At 39.7% G+C, this 24154-nt stretch overlaps 1 protein-coding gene across 1 annotated transcript; it reads left to right on the top strand.

Annotated features, from left to right (window-relative positions):
• Positions 1-18551: 18551 nt before the first annotated feature.
• LOC149209824 (uncharacterized) lies at positions 18552-19541 on the top strand. Its single transcript, XM_089398761.1, has one exon. It carries the CDS (start codon positions 18552-18554, stop codon positions 19539-19541), a length of 990 nt encoding a protein of 329 aa, XP_089254887.1.
• The last annotated feature ends 4613 nt before the right edge of the window (positions 19542-24154 follow it).

The following is a 24154-nucleotide window of genomic DNA, read 5'->3' as shown; positions in this document are numbered from 1 at the left end:
GAAATCCGCCTTTCTGAATGGAGACTTGGAAGAAGAAGTATACATTGAGCAGCCAGATGGTTTCATTCTTGGAAATGATCCAAATCTTGTATGCAGATTGAAAAAGGCTCTCTATGGTCTCAAACAAGCTCCAAGGGCTTGGTACTATCGCTTGGACAAATATCTTCATCAACAAGGTTTTTCAAAAGGATCAGCAGATAGCAATCTTTATATAAAAGTTGAAAATGACAAATTGCTAATACTTGTTGTGTATGTAGATGACATTATCTTTGAGAGCAATGAAGAAGCTATGAGTCAAAGCTTTGCCTTCGTAATGAAAAAAGAATTCGAAATGTCCTTGCTAGGAGAACTGACATATTTTCTTGGTTTGCAAATCCAACAAAAAGAAGGAGGGATCTTTTTGTCTCAAACCAAGTATCTCAAGTAGATTTTGAAGAAATATGGCATGGAAGATGCAAAACCAGTATGTACACCCATGGTCACAGGATGTAGCCTCAGTGCAAATGATGAATCAACAACAGTGCATCAACCAACCTACAGATCTATGATTGGAAGTCTACTTTATTTGACAGGTACCCGACCAGAGATAATGCATGCAGTAGGAATAGTTGGAAGATTTCAGGCAAATCCAAAGGAAACTCATCTTCAGGCAGTAAAGAGAATCTTCAAATATCTTCAAGGAACTCAAAACTATGGCTTATGGTATCCTAGAGATACAGATCTCACACTTCATGCTTATACAGATGCAGATTGGGCCGGAAGCGTGGATGACAGGAAGAGCACAATTGGTGGTGCATTCTTTATGGGTTCCAGATTAGTATCTTGGTTCAACAAGAAACAGAGTTCGATTGCCTTGTCTACAGCTGAAGCGGAATATGTTGCTGCTGCATCTTGCTACACTCAACTCCTTTGGATGATGTAGACCTTGCAAGATTTTCAAATCACTTGTATTCCACCCGTATCCATCTTATGTGATAATACAAGTGCAATCAGCATTTCAAAGAACCCAGTCATGCATTCAAAGACCAAGCACATACCAATCAAGTATCACTTTCTCCGGGAACAAGTGCTTGAACAAAAGGTCAAGTTGGAATATGTTCCTTCTAAGGAACAAGTTGCTGATATACTCACCAAACCATTGCCCAGGGAGACTTTTGAATACCTCAGGCAAAAGCTGGGGGTTGTTGATGCATCATCATATTGTTGAATCTCGTTTGATTGTTGGTTGTACACAAGGCTCATCTGGGGTATATGCGTACATGTGCTGGGTTGCGGATTGGTCGAAGATCGAATGGCACAGGTTCAGGGGGAGCATATAATGCATTGTTGGCATTATGGAGGAAGTACAGAAGGAGATCATGGATGCTGGTCTGAATATTGCTGCGATATGCCTCTATCTCTTTTATGGTGTTTAGTGGATTATGGTTCTTCTTGGCAGATCGGGTTTATAGTCAGTGGGAGCATGTTCTCAAGCGGAGCATAACCCTTTGCCCTTGATGTCAAAGGGGGAGAATGACATTGAGGATCTTGAGGTTGCCATCAAGTCCAAAGGGGGATATTGTTGGCATTATGATTCTGGTATGGCTCTATGTTACAGATGTTGTACTTGATGGCAACACCCTTAAGTGGCAAAACTCTGATCAGGCTTTCAAAATGATTAAAATTAAGAAGTACACATGTGCTCAGTGAAAAGCGTGTGTACTCGCAGATACGCCGTGCAGGAGCTGTGGCCATACATGCAGGTCACCCGTTCAGAAGGTGCGAACCCCCAGTTCACTTACTTCAAGGCAGAAAAGTGCACTCACGTGGGGTTTCTTAGGTCTGGCCCGTGGTATTTAGCCCGCCATTCTTGATTCTATGGTTTTGGCCCATGGTATAGGATCTAATTTTGCCCCAGTTTGGATCCCTCGTATTGGTTATTGATGGTTTTGTCCCATGGTGTGAATAAGGGCCTGACTATAAATAGGAAAGGAGATCACTTGCTAAGGTATCGTTTGCAAATTGAATATCTTAAGATCTGAAATATTGGGGTATCGGTTTAAAAGCTTGATCTATATAAAAGTGAAGTTGAAAGAGAATCTATGAAGTGTGATCTCTTGGGCGCATGATCAGATCTGGGCATCTGACTATCTGTGGCACACTGGGGGACTGCCAATTCGGCCTTAATCAGAGGTACGCAGGTGATTAACAGTGCAAGTGCGTGGGTACGCAGAGCAGAAGAAGGCGCAGTGCGTGGGTACGCAGCGCGATAGAGGTTCAGTTGCGGAGGCACAGTGAAAGTACGCAGCGCTACAGAAGCCACAGGTGCGTAGATACGCAGCGCGATAGCATCTGAGAGTGCGTGGCCACAGTAGTAGTACGCGGCGCGATAGAAGCAGTGGGTGCGTGGGCACAATGAAGGTACGCGGCACGTTTAAAGGAACAGTGCGTGGATACGCAGTGCAGCTCAAGGCTCTCTGCGGAGATACGCAGAGGTGCAGAAGGTGAAGTGCGTAGCAACGCATGCCAGATAAAGAAAAATTGCATATCTGTCTTAAGGCATTTATTTGACTGACTTTTCTCTGTCGATAAGGTGTTCTAGGTTTAGTTTACTGTTACTATTGATCTGGTTACTGCAGTTGACTGTGTGATTTACTTGTACTTGATGATCATTTGACGTTCATGGATCCAGTTTGAAAATTTATGAAAAGTGGTCCTTGAAAGAAAAGAAGTAGGGGGGTTGTAGCTCCCTTCCAAGAGAGCTGGAGAACGAGAGAGAGTTGTAGCTCTCTGTAGGTTGCAGCCTGCGTACTGGTAAAGGACTGGACCAGTACAAAACCATTGTAAAAGGAGTTTCTAATTTGAAAGAAGATAGAGACATATTGCAGCAGGTGGTTTTCACCCACATTGGGTTTCCACCTTATATCTGGTGTTCTTTGGTGTGACTATCTATTTTTCTTGTTCATGCTCATTATTTTTATGGTACTGACATGCAAAAATAATTCGAAGTATAAATAAGGAATATTTATTAAAAGAACTTGATAATACTGATTCACCCCCCCTCTCAGTATTATTTCCAACATAAAGAAAAGGAATTTTTTATTGAGTTAGTACCAAGGGAAGCACCTGAATCGAAGGCACCGTTTAGGATGAGAACTCTAGAGTTAGTAGAGATGAAGTTACAGTTGAAGTAAATTCTTGATAAGGGATACATTAGGCCAAGTGTATCACCATGGGGTGCACCAACATTGTCTGTGAAGAAGTATGGTACTCTCATGATATGCATTGATTATAGGTAGTTCAATAAGGTAACCATAAAGAAGAATATCCATTTTCCAAGATTGATGACTTGTTTGATTAGTTGAAGGGAGAAACAATGTTCTCTAAGATTGTTCAGAGATTATGATACCATCAGGTACAAATTAAAGATGAGGACATCTACAAGATAAATTTTTGGATTAGGTATGGGGATTATGAGACTATTGTAGTTCCATTTGGTTTGAATAATGCTCGGAGTATGTTTATGTGCTTGATGAATAGTTTTTTTCATCCTTATCTGGACAATTTTGATTGTGTATCCATTGATGACACCTTGATATATTCTGTTAGGCCCCTATAATACGAGTGATGCCCATATTAATATTGTAGTTGTATCCCTTATTAATATTGTTGTGCCCCATATAATCCCTCTATTGTTATTTTTGTGCCCTTATATTATTGTTGTTAGGTCGGCTTGGTTATATTGTGACCCCTTAGACTCCTATATAGAGAAAGGAGGTTTTGTCATTTGAATGATCCAAGAATTGTTCATTTGTGTAACGTAAAGGAGGTTTCCCCCTCGAAGAGGCTAAATTCTAAGGTGTTTATATCTCTTTTCTATCTTTTTGTGAGCTGGTTTCATAACATTTTGTATGAGAGGTTTGGATTCTAGGGTTTGGCTACTCAAAATAGGTCATCGTGGCATTTTCACTATAACTTTTGTTCTGTGATGTTTCAGAAGCGAAAAGCAAAACCCATTTGATACGAAATCACATTGAACCTCGGATCCGAATTTCAGAGTTTTTCATGCTATATTTGCGGAGATATGATCTGAGGAAGTTGGTCTTTTTGCAGACTCATGAATTACATTCCAAACAGGTGACCTGGGGAAAATCGTCATAACTTTCTCTCTTTGCATCGGATTGAAATTTTGTAAGAAGGTATAGAAAGACGGCAGACTGTAGTTTCTCGTTTATATTTTTGAGAGACAAAGGTTGAAACAATGACACGTGGCACTTCATTCAAGTTCGCTCTTCTGGAAAGGTGTATAATCAGGTCATCTTGGGCAATTGTGCCTACTCTTCCTTGCAGAATCCAATTTGGATCAGACTGGTGGCATTGGATAGAGGAAGCAGAGAGCTACTATAGGTTGCAATTTCAGAAAAGGATGATCCGAAACTACAAAGATACATCAGATTAAATATCAAGCTCCTACAAAGTGAAAAAATGTGTGTATTTTTTTTAAATTTTTGCATAAGCTTGGTTTGGAAAATTAGTTTGAAGGAATTCAAAGGGCATATTTAAGCATTATTATTGGTAATGGATGCTCCGAGGAAAGAAAATGCAAACACCTAGTAAGCAACCTGAAATCTCTAGCATGACTCATGAACAAGAGGAAAAAATGCAACATGATATATCAAAATTACAAGACCAAGTGCAAAAAGTGTCACTTGCACAAAACATAACAGAATCTAAGATGGATGGTTTAAAGAAAGATGTAGAAGCTAAGATGGATGGTTTAAAGAAAGGTGTAGAAGCTAAGATGGATTGTTTAAAGAAAGGTGTAGAAGCTAAGATGGATGGCATGGATGATAAGATGGAAGAATTGAAGATAAATATGAATAAGTTGATACAAGAAATGGTCACTAATGGTGAAAGGGTAGTAATGGAAACTCATGATGAAAATAAAATAAATGTTAATCATGATTCCATAGACTCTAATGTTGGATCGAAGACGCACCATATTCCAAAAATAGATATGAGGAAGTTGGATGGCAAGGATCCCGCAACATGCATATTATAGATGGAGCAATTTTTCGATCTCAATAATGTGAAAGACACACAAAAGGTACATATTGCAACACTATATTTGGAACCAAATCAGTTTTGTATTGTATCAATGGCTTTACTCTCGTAAACAAATTATCACTTGGACAATTTTTATGGAAGAATTGACAACGCATTATGAGGATACAAAAAGCAACACTTTTTTTAGCCAATTGACAAGTCTCAAACAATAGGGTTCAATAATGGAGCACATTGAGGAGTTCCAAAAATTGAACATAAGGGTAAAAATTATTCCAGAGGAGCATAGGATTGATGTGTTTATAGGGACTTTAAAGGATAATATCCAACATGATGTTCGTCTTTTGGAACCTGATTCATTAGAGAAGGCATTCAGGTTAGCAAGGAAAATGGAAAGCAAAATTATGGCAACCACGAAGCATACCACTCACAACTATAAATATGGAAGTGTTGTTGCCCCTAGCCTTCCACAACCTATAAGGTTGACACCACAACAATTGGAAGAAAAAAGAGAAAAAGTGCTTTGTTACAGTTGTGATAGCAAATACACTAAAGGTCATAAGTGTGCTAAGAAGAGATTATTCTACATAGATTATGAAGAGAAAGAAAAAAAGGAGCAAGAAAGGTCAAAAGAAGAGGATATACTCCAGGAACAAAGCCTAGATAAAGAAGAAATGAATCCGACCATATATTGTAATGCATTGGCTGGAATTACCACTCCTCAAACCATCAAGATAGAAGGACAAATAATGAAGAAAAAGGTAATAGTGTTGATTGATTCAGGAAGTACCCACAATTTTATTCACTGTAAGATAGCAAAAGAATTGAATTGCTTCCTATGTCCAACACCAGAGTGTCAAGTGATGGTTGCAGATAGAAGAACGATAAATTTCTCTAAAAAGTGCCATAATATCAAGCTATCCATGGGAGAATATCTATTGAAAAGCCCAATGCTTTCCATTCCAATGGGAGGTGTTGATGTTGTCCTAGGAGTCCAATGGCTACAATCCTTGGGTACAATAGCTTTTAACTTTCAAGAACTTTTCATGAAATTTTATGTGGAAGGAAAGGAAGTTGAATTAAGGGGTATTGCAAGGAAACAGGGAAAGATAATAAGCTCTAACGGTATGACAAAGCTTCTAAAAAAGGAACAACAAGGTGTAATTGAAAAATTATGTTTGCTAGATGTTTCCACATCGAATTCATCTATTGCTCCAAATCTCCAAAAAGTCTTGGACAATCATTCCAAGGTATTTGAGACTCCCAAAGGCCTCCCACCGTTTTGTGATCATGATCATGCTATTCATTTGATGCCAGGAAGTGTTCCTCCAAACATCAAGCTGTACAGATATCCCTATGCCCAAAAGAGTGAAATTGAACGTATGGTTGCATAAATGCTTGAGGCTGGTATAATTCAACCTAGCTAAAGTTCTTTCTCTGCTCCAGTAGTATTGGTGCACAAGAAGGATGGATCATGGCACATGTGTTTGGATTATAGGGAGCTCAACAAGCTCACTATTAAAGATAAGTTTCCCATTCCTATCATTGATGAATTATTGGATGAATTGCATGGATCAATTTACTTCACCAAGTTACATCTTCATTCAGGATATCATCAAATCAAAATGAAGACTGAAGACATTCCAAAAATCGCATTTAGAACTCATGAGGGTCACTATGTGTTTTTGGTCATGCCTTTTGGCCTTACCAATGCACCTTCTACATTTGAAGGTTTGATGAATTCCATTTTCAAACCCTTCATTAGAAAATTTGTGTTAGTATTTTTTGATGATATACTAATCTACAACAAGTCTTGGAAGGATCATGTTGAACACGTTGAAAGGGTGCTACAACTATTGGAGGAGAAACAAATATATGCAAAAAGATCCAAATGTTTCTTTGGAGTACAAGAGGTGGAATATCTGGGTCATATTGTATCTCATGAAGGCGTTAAGGTAGACCCTAGCAAAATTAAATCCATTAAGGAATGGGAAATCCCCACAGGCATAAAGCATTTGCGAGGATTTCTCGGGTTGACAAGGTATTATCACAACTTTGTTAAGAATTATGGGAAAATAGGAGCACCTCTAACAACATTGTTGAGGAAAGATGCATTTTCATGGACTCCAGAAGCAACAAAGGCCTTTGAAGATCTTAAAGGGCCAATGTGCCAAGCACTGGTCTTAGCTACACCAGACTTCGCAAAAACCTTTATTGTGGAATGTGATGCTTCTGGAAATGGAATTGGTGTTGCTTTAATGCAATATGAAAGACCCATTGCTTTTGAAAGTCGTTCAATCAAGGGAAGGTATTTACGAAAAGCTATTTATGAGAAGGAAATGTTGGCAATACTACATGCACTTAAGAAATGGCGATCCTAACTAATGGGAAGACACTTCAAGGTAAAAACAGATCATGATAGCCTTAAATACTTTTTAGAACAAATATTATCCTCTAAAGAACAACAAAAATGGGTCACAAAGATGTTTGGTTATGAATTTGAAATCATATAAAAAAAAGGAAAGCCAAATGTTGTGGCAGATGCACTCTCAAGAAAGGATGAGGATGTGGAAGCATTGTTGTGTGCCATTTATATTATCCAACTAGATTGGATAAACGAAGCAAGGGAGGAATGGAAGAATGTTTAAGAAGTGTGGGAACTTATTCGAAAGTTATAACAAGATTCCAGTACATCTGATACATTTAGCTGGAAAAATGATTCGTTATGGTACAAAGATCACTTATACCTCTGTAAGAATTCCCAACTCAAACAAAAGATTTTTCTAGAATTTCATGCTTCTCCCTTAGGAGGGCACTAAGGATTTTTAAAAACTTACCACAGGGTTAAGAAGGAATTTTTTCGTGATTGCCTTAAATCGGATATTCAAAAGTTTGTGGCAAAATGTTTGGTATTCCAGCAAAATAAATCTAAAACAATTAAGACACCAAGTCTATTACAACCTCTATCCATTCCAAGCCAACGTTGGGAGGAGGTTTCAATGGATTTTATCACAGGGTTTCCCAAGTCTAAGGGAAAGAGTGTCATCATGGTGGTAGTTGACAGACTTACCAAGTATGCATACTTTTGTGCATTATCACATCCATTTAAAGCCAGTACAGTTTCTACGACATCTATGGAAACAATTCAAAAGCTACATGGAAACCCAAAAATTATTGTAAGTGATAGAGATTCCATTTGTACAGGAAATTTTTGGACATAATTATTTTCTTGTCTTGGTACTCACTTAGCGCATAGCTCATCTTATCATCCTCAATCTGATGGGAAAACGGAGATAGTAAACAAATGTTTGGAAGGATATCTTTGTTGCTTTGTATCTGATAAATAGACACAATGGGTCAAATGGTGGCCTCTGGCTGAATGGTGGTATAACACTTCCTTCCATACTGCAGCAAAAATGAACCCATTTATGGCACTTTATGCATATCAGCCACCATCCATCACATCATATTTAAGAGAAAATTCTAAGGTTAAAACAATGGAACATCACATCGAGCATCAACAACAAGTTCTCCAACTCTTAAAGGATAACCTCGTGTTGGTGCAAAATAGAATGAAACAATAGGCAGATCAACATCGTATGTGAACGAAGTTTTGATGTAGGTGATTGGATATTCCTACGACAACAACCATATAAACAAATGTCCCTCAAGCAAGCTAAGAAGGATAACAAATTGTCACCAAAGTATTATGGTCCATAGAAGGTGTTGCAAAAGATTGGTACTATGGCATACAAATTAGAGCTTCCTGTAGCTTCTCGAGTGCACCCAATTTTCCATGTTTCATGTTTAAAGAAGGTTATAGGTGAGAAGCTCCTAGTTCAAACAATATTTGTATAAATTGAAGAAGAAGGAAAAATTATATTGGAACCGGAAGCAATCATAGAAACAAGAACTCGACAACTACGAAATCAATCCATTTCAGGGTATCTCATCAACTGGAAGAACTTATCCACTGAAGATTCCACATGGGAGGATGAGAATTTTATACAAAAGCATCCAGAACTACTCAAGCATTGAGGACAACACTTTTTTGAAGGAGAGAGGCATATTAGGTCGCTATAATACTAGTGATGCCCCCATTAATATTGTAGTTGTATCCCTTATTAATATTGTTCTGCCCCTATTGTCCCCATATTATTATTATTGTGCCCCATAGAATCCCTTTATTGCTATTTTTGTGCCCTTATATTATTATTGTTAAGTCGACTTGGTTATATTGTGACCCCTTAGACTTCTATATATAGAAACGAGGTTTTTTCATTTGAATCATCCAAGAATTGTTCATTTGTGTAATGGAAAGGAGGTTTCCCCCTCGAAGAGGCTGAATTCTAAGGCGTTTATCTCTCTTTTCTATCTTTTTGTGAGCTAGTTTCATAACATATTCTAAGAGTGAGGAATAACATGTTAAATACTTAACAATAGTATTGAGATTGCTTAGAGAGCATCATTTGTATGTCAAGATTAGTAATTGTAGTTTCTTTCAGACAGAGGTACATTACATGGGACATGTTGCTTCCAAGGAAGGTATATTAGATCCAGAAAATATAAGGGATACCATGGAGTGGGAAGCTCCTAGAAATGTGGATGAGGTAAGATCAATCATGGGACTAGGAGGTTCATCAAAAATGTCTCTCCAATTGTGTATCCTATTACGTCAATGTAGAGGTAAGGTAAGAAGTTTGAATGAACATAGGAATGTGCAACCAATTTTGAACAATTGAAGTAGTTGTTGAAAAATACTCCAGCTTTAAAAATTGTTGAGAAAGAGTTTGTGGTGTGTACAAATTCCTGCAGGATAGGACTTGGTGGAGATTTAATGCAGGAAGTATAGGTATTGTGCTATCAGTCACAGAATCTAAATGAGCATGAGAAGAATTATCCAATGCATGATTTTGAGTTGATAATGATCATCCATGCATTAGATATGTGGAGACATTATCTTACTGGGAGAAGGTTTGATCTGATGAGCGATCATAGTGGATTGAGATACGTTTTTGACCAACTAAATATGAATTTTAGGAAAGCTAGGTGGTTGGTCATGATTAGTGAGTTTGATTTTGAGATTAGGTACATCAACGGTCGAGAGAACACGGTTCTAGAGGCTCTTAACAAGAGAGTATAGGTGAAGTACATAACAGTTATGAGTTCTTATGGGACAACATTAAAGGATCATATCTTACATTGATGACAATAGGATTGAAAGACACATGGAGTTATGCACTGGTTACAACAATGTGCAGGTGATCAGGATGTGGACTATAGTCTTACATCAAATTATTTGGTAAAATTTTGGTACACGATATATGTGTCAAATGATAGTGAGATCCACAATTCTATATTGCGAGAATTTCATGGAAAGCTATATTCAATCCACTGAGGATACTAAAATACATTGACAATAGTTAATAGTTTTATCACTGGTTGAATCTGAAGAAGAAAGTGACATAAGTTTTGGCTAGATGTTGAGATTGTCAACAAGTGAAGGAAGAGTGTAAGCATCTAGGTGGGATGCCTCAACCGATTTTGATTCTATATTGGAAATGGGAGGTCATTTCCATGGATTTCATCATAGGTTTTCCAAGGAAATCTAGAAAATGTGATTCCATCGTGGTTGTGGTGGTCGGGTTGACAAAAGTAGCACACTTCATTCTAGTTAAGTCTACTTATTCATCTAATGATGTAGCATAGGTCATCATCACAAATGTAGTGATGTCTCATGGTGTTCTAAGGAAGATTGTGCCAAATGAGGATGATACGTTCACTCAAAAGTTTTGTAAGGAGGTTTTTGCAGGTTTGGGGATATGGTTGGCCTTGAACACATCATATCATCCACAGAAAGATGGACAAAGAGAGATGGTAAACAAGATATTATATGAAACGTTAAGGATGTATGTGATGCATCAGTAGAGGATATGGGAGGAGTACCATCCGTTGGTTAAGTTTTCTTACAACGAAGGGTATCTAGAGTCATTGAGGATGAGTCCATTTGAGGAACTATATGGGTAGAGTTGTAATGCTCCCATAAGTTGGAGTGATCCATTGAATAGGGTATTGATAGGACCAGACATATTGGCAGAGATGGAATAGGAAATGGAGGTTATAAGACAAATATAAACACATAATATTACAGGAAGAAAAGTTATGTAGATAAGAACAAGTGGTTTAAGGATTTTAATGTTGGGATACAATTTTATTTGCACAACAAGCCCAAGAAGAGCTCCTTGAGGATTGGAACATGTACCAACCTGGAAACTTAGTTTCATGGACCTTTCAAGATTCCTAAAAGGATTGGACCATTATCCTATTGAATCGCATTGCCTCCAACAATGAAATTACATGATGCTTTCCATGTGTCATTGCTTAAGAACTATGTTAAATATGTTGATCATGTGATTGACTCACCTATATTGCCGTTGGAGCCATATGGAGAAATCCAGCCATAACCTTAGTGTATAATGCATAAAAATATGCTCATGCTATGGAACTAAGAAATCAAGTAGGTTAGAGTGAAGTGGAAGCACTTTAAGCCCTATGAAACTACATGGCAGATGTTTGATCAAATGTGGGCTATGTATCCTTCTCTATTGACTGGTTGAGTGGATGTTTTTGGCATATGTTTCAGCGTGATGTTTTGGTATATAAATATGTATATGGATGTAAACACGACCATGATATGTCTTATAAATCTCCAATAAGTGGTATGGGTGTCATGTCATTATGGTTTTCATGTTGTTATGTTTTCATGTTGGTTTGCTTCTGAGTAGGTTGATCATTATAAATATGGCATTGATCTAAGTTATAAAGCTCCATGGGAAATATCTTTTTCTTTTCAGCGGTCTTGTTAGTTGTAGGTGTCATTAAAGACCCATGACAGTGTTCTTTGGCATGTAAACTCATTCGGGCAGGTCGTTTGCCATGTAAAATCATTCAGGCAGGGTTCTGTAACAACCTTGGTAAAAAATACATGTAATAATCTTTATAAACATAAAATAAAAATGAAGTTCATGGGACACATATTCCAAGCTAAATGTTGGGGAAAACATCCTAGTGTGCGTTTTCTTTGGGTTTATTATGGCTAAGGAAATTGCCAAAGTATTTGGAAAGGAAAAATGGATTTAATTGGCAATTTATTTATGAAAATAATGGAAATTGGGAGAAAAGTAAGGTGAAAAGTCACATGTTGTATGTGAGGAGGAAAATGAAGGCAAAATAATGGAAAATGAATAAAATAGATGCCTCATTAATAAATAGACTTCTAAGGATCAGTTGGTACCTTTTGTCAGTTTAGTTCTGGATCTCTCTCTCTCTCTAATCTCTCTCTCGCACACTCTTTTACATTTAGAGCATTTTGGGAGCACTCTAGCATTGAATCAAGGAAATAAAAGGAATGAAAACGAAGGCAACGAGAAGAAAAGATAATGCAAGGAAGATAAGGATCAAGTGGCTACAACATGATTACTTGTAGGTATTGAATTGAATGTGTGTTTTCCTTGCTAGATTTTTCATGCATGGTACATGCATGTGTGCACTTAGTTTTATTGTTTTCATTGGCATGCGCTTTTCCAGCTGTGACAATGAATTTTAGCCTTACCTTTCCAATCCCAGATAGTCTTGGTGTGATGGATTCCCTTTTATTAGGCTATGTTGGATTGTCGGATGGTTTCTAAACTAAGTGAGGTGGTATCTGAAGAAAGACACAATGTCTAGGAATCCATATACTAGAGAAGGTGGATTGTGTTAAAGTCAAATTTTTCCTACCTAAGGGGGCCTAGGCATCCTTAACTAGTGAGTGGCGAGATATAGTGTAAATCCTATAGTTGTGTGCCCACGATAAGGCCTATGAATCCTCGACGGGTGAATGGAGGGATATATGGTAAATCCTGGAGGGTGGAGTCTTGATTAGGCCTAGGAATCCTCGAAAGGTGAATGGCGTGATATATGGTAAACCCTAGAGTCTAGGATGCATACAAATTCCTCACAATTTAGGCAGAAAAATCTAGAGGCATCCATGCTTGTTTAGGGCCTAGTGATCTGGTGGGGTTGATGGAAATCCTGAGGAAACCTAGATTGGTTTTTTTTTAATTCCCATATTCATGCTTGGAATATGGCATGGGTGTAATTTGCTGAAAGAATGATTTGATTCAACCCAATCTATGGTCGGGTGGTTCGCGTAAGTCCACGACTTGCTTGGATTTTGCATTCACTAATAAGAGATCCTTTTTCTTGGTATTTCATGTGTAAATGTACTTATTCATGTGTGGTATGGTTGTTATATCCTTGTTATTTTTGTTGGTTATATGTTGGTTATGAGTATGTTTTATGACAGACTTGATGTACGGATCTCATCATGTTTTGATTAGAAAATGAATGTACAATGAATATATGACCTAATAAAAGATAATGCAACTATTGTGATTAAGGAAATATTTCTTCTTTACGAACCTCAAATAAGTATTACACCCCTACGCTTAGATCGGTGTTTACAAATGGTAGATTACATATTTGTGACATGTTTGACGAAATTCCTGTCATGGCTAGTAGGGATCATATCAAGTAATTGTATTAGTAGCTTTGTTCTATTGTTATTATAGATTTATGAAAGTTTCATGAAGTTATGGACAGTGGCTTGAGACCTAGCCCTGAAAAACTAGCTCAAAATATGAGGTAACTCACACAAAACTGCTTAAAAAGCTCAACAATCGCTAGCATGCCTTGTTGTGGGAGTGACTGGAAGGTCTTAGTCACATGTATGGCTTGTCATGGCAACGACTGAGGGTTTAGATGAGTAAAATATCATTGTTTCTAAGGGTTTTGTCACTTGGAATTTTTGGTTGGATCCTAAAGGTTCTCTAGCTTATGTGGAAGGTCGGTTTGGTTTATTTATGTCAGTTCCACTTCCTTAACTATACATGGGGAGTCGAATCACATTGTAGTAGCCTCTTGTAACATGTTTACCCTAGTAGACAGGTTAGCTTGGGTAAATGTGGGAGGAGGGTGTTCCAACCAAAACGTTATCCTGTAAGATGCCTTGAGCCACAGGATATAGAGAAGGTACTCAGAGACTTGCATGATGGACTGAAATGTGAACACTATGTAGGTGACACTACATCATATAAAGTTATGGGGGCTAGTTATTATTGGCCCACTCATGCGAATCTTTTTAGATATGTGTCGGTCATGATCAAAGGTCAGCCATCCCATTGCTAGAAGTAGTAGTTAAGGAACCATTCCCCCAGTGGGGCTTGGACTTTACCATAAAAATATTTCCTTACTCATCAAAGCAACACTGAATAATGACTGATTATGTTACTAGTTCGTCAGAAGTAGTTACTGTGAGACAAGTAAATCACTAGGAATTCATCCACTTCTTACAACAGAACATTATAACCAAGTTTGGCATTCCTATGTCACTTTTCTTTGATAATGCAACTTACTTTTAATCTTGAAAACTTTATGAATTTGTGTTAGAAAATGATATTGTTTTGAAACATGCATCTAATTATTACTTGCAGGGAACTGGTTTTGTTAAACTGAAAAATAAAAATCTTATCTGCATAATTAGGAAAACGATTTTCTCTGAGCAAAATAATTGGCATACCACTTTGAATAATGCATTATGAGTTGATTGTGTAACTCCCAAGCATTTCGTGAAATCCTGTCCGTACTTTACATTTTATTGGTAAAGAGGTTATCTTGCCCCTGGACCTATATCTTCTAGCCTTGCAAGTCTCCCAAGAGTCACAAGGTAGACCATATCTTCTGGTTCAAAGAATGATAAACATTTTACTCAAAGTCAACAAAGAAAGGATCAAATCGAAGGAAATATTTGTTTTTCCTAGAACTCGTGTGAGTCGTTGCTTTGATATAATGTCCGCATGGTCAAAGAGCTTTGACGTGGGTGACCTAGTACTAAAGTGTGATAAGCTCCATGAAGATAAAGTTAAACACATGAAGTTCCAACCTTTGTGGATTGGACCATTCACCATCGAAGAAAATCTTGACCCTAACACCTTCAATCTAAAATCCTTAGATCTGAGGATTGACCCCCTTCCCATAAATGGCTGAGATTTAAAACATTACTTAGAGTAGCAGCTAAAAGCTACAATTCCTATACAGTTTGTTTTTTGTCTTTTCTTTCTTGTATGTGTGAGTTGTATGTGTGTTATGTTAGTCATCTCATGCCGTGTCATGTTTGTTGGTCATTGTATATAAATAATATCTTATATGAAATTCCATGGCTCAAAAGGTACTTTGTGGTGTAATAAAAGAGAAATGTTACAACCACAACGGTTGGCTTTCTGTTGTTCTTCTTATTTCTTTGGGACAATTCCATAGGTTGATCTAATTGCAAATGGAAAATATGATTCATCCAATAGGAGAACAATGAGGGAACCTATTCGATCCATGCCTATGCTAGCATCAAAACTACTCCACTAGGTATAAATATAATTATGTGTTAATGTCCATCCAGTTTAGTAGAAAAGGGAAAAGGGGAAAATCTAAAGTGAGCAAACCAATTTCAGAGGTTAAAATACATCTCTGAAAGGGAAATGTCGTCTTCTCTCAATAAGTCAGGATCCATCTTCCTCCCGTTGAAGATAATAAATGTCGATGTATAGTTCTATTAAATAAATAAATAAAGGGTGAAAGAAGAGAAAGGTTTGCTACGCAGGGAGGTGAAGAAAGTGACTTCGTCGGGGTACTATCCAAGCTCACTGGTAGTGAAGAAAAGTTTGTGCTCGTGAAGTGACTTTGTTAGCATAATATCCAAACCTGCTGGCAGTAGAGTAACACCATAGATGAAAACTCATACTTTAAATATCATAAACGCACTGTGCACATTACCTTGTCATGAATTGAAGTAGTGGTGATACAATGTATATTTTCTGTGTCTTCAACCAAGTAGAGTAAAGTGAGATGCTATGTATATAAATGGGTCAAAAGGATGAAATTGAGGCAATTAATACTTATTGAAGGTTTTCTTGTAGGCTCGAAATGTCTACCTCGACATTGGGGAAAAGCCACCAAGTCCAAACCTTAGAGTAGATCCTTTTACATTTGAAATGGTGGTTCAAACTTGTTAAACTAGGTCAAGTTACCTTCTCTCTTTCTCTGTTATATTAAAGTATATCTTTTCTTACCAATAGAGAAGAGCCATCATATCAGCCCTCTTACTAAGCTCGGGTAAGCAAGTGATCCTTAAGCTGATCTAGGGTTTAGTCAAACCACAACTAAATTTTTCCTCTTTGATAAGAGGACTTCTAGAAATATAATGATTAATCTAAATGTGAACTAATCCTAGAATGCAAGAAAAAGGAAGGAAAACATAATCCTATCTCATTTACAAAGATGTATATCTAACCCAACCAAGACAAAAGTAATTAAATGGTTAGGATTTTGACATGCATGGTTTTACGTGAATATCTCACTAATGACATAGTTCTATTAGATGATATTATGATTACCAAAACAAACTCTAACGACAGACCAAGTAATGGTGAAGATTATTGAATCTTATGTGAGCTCTGATGGCGGTCTTGCGGAGCTATCGAAAGGGGCTTGGATAACATAGCCGCAGGTGTCGCAGGATTTCGGGAGCCTCGCCGATCGGACAGCACAGAAGACGATCAGGGATTTTGGGTATCCGGCTACTGACAGCGACCGCGGTTTAACCAACAGTTGACCGGTATGGAGGACCGCGAGGAGACGGAGCTGGTAGACTATTCTGCGGACCCACTTGAAGGGATCGCCATTTTCGGTAACCCTAACCATCCACCTGCTCCAGCTGTTGATAGCATCGCCGTCCAGCATACTTTACCTGTGGTTTCGCTGCCAACATCCCCCAACTTGCCCGCACTGGAAGCCCCGCCCCTCTCTCCCAGCACCGCCCTCCACCTATCTTCATTCTCGCCCGAAGATTTTGCACTCGACTTTCCATCGCCGCCTCGAAGCAATGGCCCCTCTGTACCTGTAGAGACTAGGGCAGCAGTAAACCCTCCCATTGCTCCAGTCGAGAATCTTCCCGCAGCAGATTGTCCAAATTATTCAGTGGAGAATAAGGTACCGGGGACAAATCCCTTGAACATCGAAGAGATCAGGCCTTCGGGCAGCTTTAGTACGCCAGCCCTAAGTGCACAGCCCATAAAACCCTCCCCTGGGGTCGGGGTATCAAATCCGCTCGTCGACCATCCAACTGCACCACGCTCAAAGAAGACGAAGTGCATCAGAGAAACCGTAAAAGACGTATCAGTATCTTTTGGCGATCCCTCCAACTTTGAAGAGACCATGGCACTGGCACGAACGATTCTGGTAGGACATGTGCGGGGGCGTTCTTTCACGGCAGAAAGACTGAAATCATGGGTGAAAGAAATTTGGGGAGAGTTGTTCACTGAGCTGCCGGACGTACAAGAACTCCCTAGGGGCTGGTTCTCAATTCACTTTGCAAAAGAGGAACACACGAATACCGTTCTGGCTCAGTACTGGCACATAGAAATGGCACCAGTACTATTGAAAAGATGGAGCCCTCTATTTGATCCGGAACGTGAGCAGATCGGAGCGGGACCTCTCTGGGTTCGATTGCCAGGGTTACCACTTCAATACTGGACCGAGGAGGCATTCATCAAGATAGGGAACGCGCTGGGAACATACTTGGACCACGATCGATCCTACAAGGAGACAAATAAAAAAATCATGGCTAGAATCCTGGTTCACCTGGATACCAGGGAGGGGTTAGAAGGTAAAATGACTCTGAGATGGGGGAACTTCAGCAGAACTCAGATTTTGGACTACGAAGGGGTTCCCTTCAGATGCAACCGGTGCCGCCAAGTTGGTCACTTGTTCAAGGATTGCCCATTAAACACCAGCCAGGATGGATCGCCCAAACAGGCACAATCGGTCTCCGGCAGGGTACCCCCAATTGTTCCTCGATCACCAAGGACCAATGCACCCCCATCAGTTCCTCGTTCGCCCAAGATCAGTGCAGAGCCTCGCGGCATCCCAGCAAAAGTGCACGAGTATCAGAATGTCCCGCCTTCGCCCCCGCTGACCAGGGCTCGGGCAGCAGCAGCGGCCGCGAAAGTATCGGATACCTCTCCTAACCCTCTCTCTATCTCATCTGATATCTCTTATGGGCACGAAAATTCTTTTTCTTGCACTATGGTTCAGTGTGTCATCCCCCCTCCTCCTCCTTCGACTTCCACGGCTCCGCCCTCACTGCCATTTTCATCTCCGCCCCCCTCGCCCCTTTCATCCCGGTCGTCCTCATCTCACCCTTATTCCCTCCGCCCTCGTGCATCCCGTCCGGAGGCCTCTGAATCCATCGCTGGCCTGGGTATTGTCCCTCTTGATCCTGGGTACCCTTCTACCCGAGGACGAAAATCAAACCTCAACAAAGCAATTAGACTTGCGGGCGCAGAAGTTGCAGCTGGGCGCCAAGCTACCATCGTAGGGGTCCTTAGAGCTACAAACCCCCCTAAGATTGGTCCCCCATGAAGTATATCTCCTTCAATTGTAGGGGACTGGCCAGCGCCCCAAAAAAGCTAGCCCTTAAACGACTTTTTGAGGTCGAAACACCGGATATCATCTTATTACAAGAAACCCTTGGATCGGCAGAATCCTGTACCCGTGCACTAGCCTCTGTAGGGGCTCGATGGAACTTCATTGCCTCGGATGCCATGGGAAGATCGGGGGGCCTGGCGTTTGGATATAACCCCAACTCTATCAGGCTGGTCTCATCCTGGGGAGGACATGGGTTCCTAGGAGCAGACATCATCTCTATCGAACTCGGTCTCCCCCTTCGGATCATCAACATTTATGGACCTTGTCATCAGAGGGAAAATTTCTGGAGAAAACTCCTCAGCTGCAACCTTCTATCAATCGATCACACCATCATCGGGGGAGACCTGAATTTCTCCCTGGGATTCAGTGAGTCATGGGGAGCATCGGCCCAGATAGACCCCATCACAGATTACATGAGACGGTTATTGGAGCAGCACGATTTCATTGATATCCCCGTTCAGAAGCCTCAGCCTACTTGGAGAAATAGAAGAACAGGAGCGGCTGCCTTGGCCAGAAGGTTGGATAGATTCCTGATGAAAGGTCCCTTGATTCATCGACTGCATACATACAAACAGTGGGTAAGCAATGGAGGCATCTCAGACCACACCCCTATTGCCTTGGAAATTCGGGGTCCAAATCAGAAACCAAAGGCTCCTTATAAATTCAACCATCTGTGGCTTCAAGACCCTAGTTTCTCAAGCTTGATTACTACTTTCTGGAGAGCACACCCCATTGATCGAGAATCCTCGATGGCAAGGGGATTCGTAAAAAACCTAACTGAGCTAAAACATATTGTGATCAATTGGGCTAGGGAGAAAAAGAAGAGAGAAGATGAGCAGCTCATCAAGGTAGAGGACGACTTGAAGGGCCTACTGGACGAGAGAAATTTAGGGTTCTTATCTCAGGATGACAAGGCATGACTCGTGGATCTGGAAAACCAGAAGAACATTATTCTAAAGGGGAGGGAGGAATCTATCAGGCTTCGTAGTAGAGCCACTTGGCTGAAAGCTGGAGATGAGAACTCCAGATTCTTCCATAACTTTGCCAAAGGAAGGAAAGTGGCAAATACCATTTGGAACCTCCCCCTTCCTGAGGGAGGACTGGCTGATACATTCAACAAGTTATCAAATCTGGGCTCCTCACACTTCAGAAACCTATACAAGAGTCCTGCAGGCACAAATCTGGCGGAAATCATCAATGTGGCCACCCATTTCCCCCGATTTGTAGAGGAAGATGATACAGAGGACCTTGAAGCACCTGTCACTATGGCAGAATTGGAAAGTACTATCAAATGGTTCAAGAAGGAAAAGAGCCCTGGACCGGATGGCTGGACTATAGAGTTCTATTCTGCCTTCTTTGAACTTCTGGGAGGTGATATTCTTAAGGTTGTTGAGGAGAGTCGGACCTCGGGTAGTATCTACCATGCCATCAACTCTACATTCATTGCCCTTATCCCTAAATCTGACAATCCATCCTCTTTTGATGATTTTCGCCCCATATCTCTCTGCAATGTGCTTTACAAGATCATCTCTAAGATCATTGCCAATAGGATCAAGCCCATCCTTTCCAGACATATCTCCCCTCAACAATTTGCATTTCTGGAGAACAGACAGATTCATGAAGCCATCGGCTCGGCTCAAGAAGCAATTCACTCCATCTGGACCAGACACCTCAAGTGTATTCTGCTGAAAATAGACCTTTCCAAGGCATTTGACCGAGTAAGCTGGCTGTATATAAAGATGATCCTCATCCATATCGGCTTCCCTCTCTCCTTAATCAATTGGATTATGGCGTGCATCACCTCCCCCACCTTCAGCATCCTGATCAATGGATCTGCCTCACACTTCTTTCACTCTGAAAGAGGGCTTCGTCAGGGATGTCCCCTCTCGCCTTTGCTCTTTCTATTGGTTATAGAAGCTCTCAGCAGGCTTCTCATTTCAGCAAATAGGGAAGGATCTATCAGAGGCCTTAAAATTTCGGACATCTGTTTCCTCACTCACCTCTTATTTGTAGACGATGTCTTAATTTTATTGGATGGCAGCGTACAGGACTCTACCACTTTCTCCCGCATCCTAGATCTCTTCTCAAAAGCGACGGGAATGGAAGTGAACAGAGCAAAATCTTCTATCACCATGGTCGGCACCACAGTAAACGAATCACACGTTGCCAGAATGGCCTTTCCCTACAGCACACAGCCACTGGAAAGAGGGCTCAAATATCTGGGATACTGGCTTAAACCGACAAGTCAGAAGATCGCGGATTGGGTATGGCTTGTGTCGAAGATAGAGAAAAGGTTAACATGCTGGAGCCACAGATACCTCTCCAGGGCTGGGAGACTAATATTGATAAAATCTGTACTAGAAGCCACCCCTGTATTTTGGATGGCTCTGGCATGGATACCTCGGAACATATTAACAAAATTACAGCAACTTTGCAATCGATACCTATGGGCTGGGAACCAAGACAAACGCATATTTGCCTGGATTGGATGGAACAAGATCGCCTTACCTAAGAAATGGGGAGGTTGGGGGCTGAAGGAGCTACCGATATTTGCAAGAGCTCTGGCTGGAAAAATGGGTTGGGCCCTACTGACAACCCACAGTCTTTGGACCAACATTGCATTCCACAAATATATCTGGCCCCTCAGCATCAGCGATTGGGTAAGGCTGCCTGAATGGAATAAATCTGGCATATCCTCGATATGGAAGGCCCTCCTACACTCATTACCACTCATCAGAGACAACCTGGTATGGCGCATCAGAGCAGGCAACAGTGCAAGAATTGGACTTGATCCCTGGTCTGGAAGTGGTGGCAGACATTCACTCCCACAAGATCTTATAGCACTTCTCTCAGCTCAAAACATAAAGGTCATTTCTCAGATTGCAGACCCAGATCAATCAGATATCTTCCACCAAGCATGGAAATCTGCGCACCAATTAAATCTTCCGAGAAGATGGCATACAGTCTGGGATGAATACAGAGATGCTTTAGTGGAATCTCACATTCGAATTACGGAGGGCCCGGATGAACTAGTTTGGCACCGAGCAGATCACGGTGTATATACACCCAAGGATGGCTATATACATCTCATAGAGCACAGGAAACCTGAAGCTAATGCTAGTTGGTGGCAGAGCATTTGGAAATACTCCGCCTCCCCTCGATCAAAGCTATTCAGTTGGTGCATACTGAGGAACAAAATCCCCACAGGAGATCAGCTCATGAAAAGAGCAATTCACGGTCCCACCTGGTGCGTGCTTTGCAAGGAAGATTCGGAATCGATAGATCATATCTTCCTGAGATGTCGGGCAACTATAGACCTGTGGAGAAATCTCAGGCCTCACACAAACTACGCGGGAGATTGGGTTGGGCAGGATATCATAAGCGCTTGGATCGAATGGGAAAAGAAAAACAGAGGGGCAAAAACGATCAATCTACCCATTATTGTTAACTGGGCTATTTGGAAATCAAGGAACAGCGTCATATTTGATAACAAGCCAATTCACTGGCCCTTGCTCGAGGCTAGCATTGTAGCTGCCCTGAGGGAACTACCCGACCCTCCCCCTCCGCCATCTCGCCAACCTGTTCCGCCTCCTCCCATCGACCCAAGCATGCCTTGGGCATATTTCGACGGCGCAGCAAATCTTCAAAGCAGTGGAGGAGGGTTCATCCTTCATGTAACAGAAAATCATCACTACAGAATTAAGGCTGGTCTGGGGGCCGGAACAAACAACTTCGCAGAGCTTATTACCCTTCGCCACCTTCTTCACTTTGCATTGAGGCACCATTGCACTAGCATCAATATTTTTGGAGATTCACAGATCATTATTAATTGGATAAATGGCACAGCTACTTGTCACATGCACTCTCTCAGCACTGTATTACATGAAGCACTCGAACTCAAATCAGCTTTTAACCATATTTCTATCTCTCATATCTACAGGGAACACAACAAGGGTGCCGACAAACTATCCAAGGAGGCAGCGTTGATGGACAGAGGCTTATGGGAGATTACAGAGGTCATAGATCAACAGGAGCAAAAATTTTACCATCGGCCATATATAGATCCAGGATATCCAACCCTGGGTCAGCAAATAGCACATTAGATTTACATACTTTTTGACGGCAGCGCTCTACAGACATATACTGTTTTTTGGTTATATATTTTGAAAGGATGAACATGTGTGGTAATGCAACAAACAGCAAACTGAATACACTCTGTAAATAACAGACTCTCATGTAAAAAACTGATTATCAATGAAATATTTATGATTTTTCCAGAGGAAAAAAGAGAGACCAAGTAATGGTGAATGATAATAAAAAAAAACATTAGGAAATAGTGCTCTTAATGTTGATGGTATTTAAATCTAGTTTAGATGGCACATTTGTGATTAAATAGTTACTCAGATATTTGATTTTAGTATAAGAGAAAAAAGGACATTAAAAATAGAGCTATCAATCTAGTGAGCTAAATAGCTAATTCAAAAATGCCTTCATCTTCATATTAAACAATAGTGCTTATCTTGAAAGACATTTTACGCAAATCTGTCATTAAAAAGATGAAATTTTCATTAAAAATAATAGTATTTAAAATACAAACTGATTAAAACATGGTCTCTTGCTCTGTTCCTTAAATTTATCTCCAACAATCTTTCTCAAATCATAAACTCTACTTGTAAGAGAAATAGTTGCAATAGTGCAAGCTCTGCTCCCAATACAAAGTCTAGAATTGAAAAAGACAAATCCCAAATACTCAAATTTAATTTTTCTACTCCTACTTATACAACTTGAAAATCCCTTACAATAGTGCTTTAAAAATTACAAAATTGCAGAAAGGAGGAACCCCCATTCTCCATTCTACAAACCACTATTTATAATTACAAAAATGAATTCCAAATAGGAGACTTGTTGAAGAAAAAAAATCTGCTCCATTGATTTTCATTGGTCAAAATAATTTTTATTCCCCTGCTAGAGAAATTCCATAGATTCAAATCCTCTCTTCCACATCTCCTCAATTGTTCCCTGCCAAAACCCAATCAAAACTAAATTAAAATGCAAATTAAAAAAATACCAAATATGGAAAACAGAATATCTCCAATCCAAATCCAAATAAATAAATAAATAAAATGAAATTTGTTATTTCCATTTGTGTTTGTAAATATCTTATTAGTCAAAAGAGAACATATTTGAATGGATCTACACTCAATAGAGGCTATCAACAAGTGAAAATGAAAAAAATTAAACTCAGAAAATTAATTTTGGTTACAAATTTAGAGCTTAATTTTCTGCTATGTTTTAGATTCATTTATTGAATGAATCTAGTTGTATAACCTCTTCATAATTTTTCTCCGTTATTTTATCTATCTAATGAGCCATCCTGGGACTCATTTTGCCAATAAAAAAAAAGAAATTTCAATTAAATATTATAATCGTAAATATTAAAAAATCTAATTAATTATTTTATTAATCAAATAGAATTTAATTACAATGGACGAGCAAACTAAATTAATTACAAATTAATTAAAAAATATTAAAT

The sequence above is a fragment of the Pinus tabuliformis genome, chromosome 1_2 (assembly GCF_031772625.1).
Source record: "Pinus tabuliformis cultivar Carrire ecotype Pingquan chromosome 1_2, CPIR1, whole genome shotgun sequence".
Taxonomy (NCBI): Eukaryota; Viridiplantae; Streptophyta; class Pinopsida; order Pinales; family Pinaceae; genus Pinus; species Pinus tabuliformis.
The sequence above is the reverse complement of the archived record's forward strand: the minus strand, read 5'-3'. Positions and strand labels throughout refer to the sequence as shown.